At 59.0% G+C, this 3,105-nt stretch overlaps 1 protein-coding gene across 1 annotated transcript; it reads left to right on the forward strand.

The window, feature by feature from the left end:
• The first annotated feature begins 2,026 nt into the window (after nucleotides 1-2,026).
• On the forward strand, nucleotides 2,027-2,802 carry LOC121873407 (basic salivary proline-rich protein 3-like). The gene is made up of 2 exons (XM_042376945.1): nucleotides 2,027-2,366; nucleotides 2,681-2,802. Exons 1-2 carry the CDS (start codon nucleotides 2,027-2,029, stop codon nucleotides 2,800-2,802), a joined length of 462 nt encoding a protein of 153 aa, XP_042232879.1.
• Nucleotides 2,803-3,105: the final 303 nt, after the last annotated feature.

Genomic DNA, 3,105 nt, shown 5'->3' on the forward strand with positions numbered 1-3,105 from the left:
GCAGCGCCCCCACGGATCTTCCCAGGAACGGCAGAGACTCCAGGGACCCTCCCAGGAGTGGAGGCAACCTGAGGGGGCCCTTTCAGCGCGGCGACGCCCCCAGGGGTACTTCCAGAGGGTGGTGGTGCCTCCAGAGACCCAACCAGGGTTAGTGGCTCCCCCAGGGACACTCCCAGCAACAGCAATGCCCCCAGGGAAATCCCAGGGACCCTCCTAGGAGCGGTGTCGCCGCCAGGGCCCCTTCCAGGGACCCTAACTTGGGTTGCCAAGGGCCCTCTGGCATTGTTGGTTTGTTGTGTCATATATATTACATACTTCTAGCAGTCCCTTACTGAACTATGATTGGTGGTCTATTCCTTCAACCCACCAAATTACAGCCAATAGGAGAAGAGAGCAGCCTGTCAGCAAAACACCACAACTTATGTTTTCCTGTTGGATATTATTCTCCAATACCTTATTCAGAGTGCGATGATACTGGAAATGAGATGGGCGGTGTATATTTATTTAACGTTGCATCTCCCAGAGTTCTATATAGCGCAAAAACTACTGCACCCACGGGCCCGACAGGTCTGGTGCTCCCAGAAATTTCCTAGGGTTGGCGGCGCTTCCAGGGGCCATTTCAGTTAAGGCAACGCCCACAGGGACCGTCTCAGCGGCCGTGGAGCCCCCAGCGACTTCCCCAAGGGTGTCGGCGCACCCAGGTACCTTTCCTGTGACGGAGGCGTATCCAGGCGCCCTGTCAGGGGTGGCGACGCCCCAAGGGATTTTGCCAGTAAAAGCGGCGCCCCTAGGGACCTATCCAGAGACCGTCCTAGGGGCGGTAGGGCCCCAGGGGTTCTCTTAGGAGCGATGGCGCCACCAGGGACCTTTGCAAACATTGCCCCAGGGCGGTAGCGCCCCCAGGGGCCCTCTCAGTGGCAGCGACGCCCCCTGAGGCACTCCCAGAGCGATGGCGTCCCAAGGGGTCCTCCCAGGAGAGTTGGCGCCCCTATGGTTACTCCCAGGGACAGCGGCGCCCCAGGGGACTCTCGCAGGGATTCTCTCAGGGGCGGCAGCGCCCATACGGATCTTCCCAGGAACGGCAGAGCCTCCAAGGCCCCTCCCAGGAGCGGAGGCAACCCGAGGAATCCTCTCAGGGCGGCGACGCCCCCAGGAGTACTCCCAGGGGTGGTGGTGCCTCCAGAGGCCCAACCAGGGATAGTGGCTCCCCCAGGGTCACTCCCAGTGACAACGGTACCCCCAGGGAAATCTCAGGGACCCTCCTAGAGCGTAGCGGTGGCAAGCCAGGGACCCTAACTTGCTGGGTTAAGGGCCCTATGGTATTGCTCATTCGTTGTGTCATATATATTAAATACTTCCAGCAGTCCCTTACTGAACTATGATTGGTGGTCTATTCCTTCAACCCATCAAATTACAGCCAATAGGAGAAGAGAGCAGTCAGTCAGCACAACACCACAACTTATGTTTTCCTGTTGGATATTATTCTCCGATACCTTATTCAGAGTGCGATGATACTGGAAATGTGATGGGCAGTGTATATTTATTTAACGTTGCATCTCCCAGAGTTCTATATAGCACAAAACTACTGCACCCAGGGGCCACACAGGTCTGGTGCTCCCGGAATTTTCCTAGGGTTGGCGGCGCATCCAGAGGCCTTTTCAGTTACGGCAGCGCCTGCAGGGACCATCATCTGGGCGGTGGCGCCCCAAGGACTCCCAGGGGTGGAGGCGCACCCAGGGACCTTTCCTGTGAAGGCGGCGTCTCCAAGGACCCTCTCAGGGGTGGCGACGCCCCAAGGGATTCCGCCAGTTAAAGTGGCGCCCCTAGGGACCTTTCCAGAGACCGTCCTAGGGGCGGTAGGGCCCCAGGGGTTCTCTCAGGGGCGATGGCGCCACCAAGGACCTTTGTAAACATTGCCCCAGAGCGGTAGCGCCCCCAGGGGCCCTCTCAGTGGCAGCAACGCCCCCTGAGGCACTCCCAGAGCGATGGCGTCCCAAGGGGTCCTCCCAGGAGAGTTGGCGCCCCTATGGTTACTCCCAAGGACAGCGGCGCCCCAGGGGACTCTCGCAGGGATTCTCTCAGGGGCGGCAGTGCCCCCACGGATCTTCCCAGGAACGGCAGAGCCACCAAGGCACCTCCCAGGAGCGGAGGCAACCCAAAGGGGCCCTCTCAGGGCGGCGATGACCCCAGGGGTACTCCCAGAGAGTGGTGGTGCCTCCAGAGGCCCAACCAGGGACAGTGGCTACCCCAGGGACACTCCCAGCAACAGCAATACCCCCAGGGAAATCCCAGGGACCCTCTTAGGAGCGGTGGCGCCGCCAGGGCCCCTTCCAGGGACCCTACATTGGGTTGCCAAGGGCCCTATGGCATTGCTCATTCGTTGTGTCATATATATTAAATACTTCCAGCAGTCCCTTACTGAACTATGATTGGTGGTCTATTCCTTTAACCTACCAAATTACAGCCAATAGGAGAAGAGAGCAGTCAGTCAACACAACACCACAACTTATGTTTTCCTGTTGGATATTATTCTCCGATACCTTATTCAGAGTGCGATGATACTGGAAATGTGATGAGCAGTGTATATTTATTTAACGTTGCATCTCCCAGAGTTCTATATAGCGCAAAAATTACTGCACCCAGGGGCCACACAGGTCTGGTGCTCCCGGAATTTTCCTAGGGTTGCCGGCGCATCCAGAGGCCTTTCAGTTACGGCAGCGCCTGCAGGGAGCATCCTCTGGGCGGTGGCGTCCCCTAGGACTGCCCCAGGCGTGGCGGCGCACCCAGGGACCTTTCCTGTGAAGGCGGCGTCTCCAAGGACCGTCTAAGGGGAGGCGACGCTCCAAAGGATACTCCCAGGTACAGCAGCGTCCCTAGGGACCTCTCGAAAGACCGTTGCAGGGGCGGTAGCACCCCCAGGGGTTCTCTCAGGGGCAACGGCGCCACTAGTGGTTCTCTCAGGGGTGGTGGCGCACCGAGGAACCCTTTCAGGGACGGCGTGGCCCACCAGGGACCATCCAAAGAGTGGTAGCATTCCTAGAGCCCACTCAGGGGCGGTAGGGCCCCAGGGGTTCTCTCAGGGGCAACGACGCCACTAGTGGTCAT

Source organism: Homarus americanus, unplaced genomic scaffold (genome assembly GCF_018991925.1).
Source record: "Homarus americanus isolate GMGI-L3 unplaced genomic scaffold, GMGI_Hamer_2.0 scaffold3464, whole genome shotgun sequence".
Lineage (NCBI taxonomy): Eukaryota > Metazoa > Arthropoda > Malacostraca > Decapoda > Nephropidae > Homarus > Homarus americanus.

Bases quoted from the DNA above. Each gene is read 5' to 3' on its own strand.
- LOC121873407 (XM_042376945.1), top strand. From the start codon at position 2,027: ATGGTTACTCCCAAGGACAGCGGCGCCCCAGGGGACTCTCGCAGGGAT. The intron at 2,367-2,680 runs GCATTGCTCATT...GAATTTTCCTAG, and splicing joins GGGTTGCCAAGGGCCCTATG to GGTTGCCGGCGCATCCAGAG.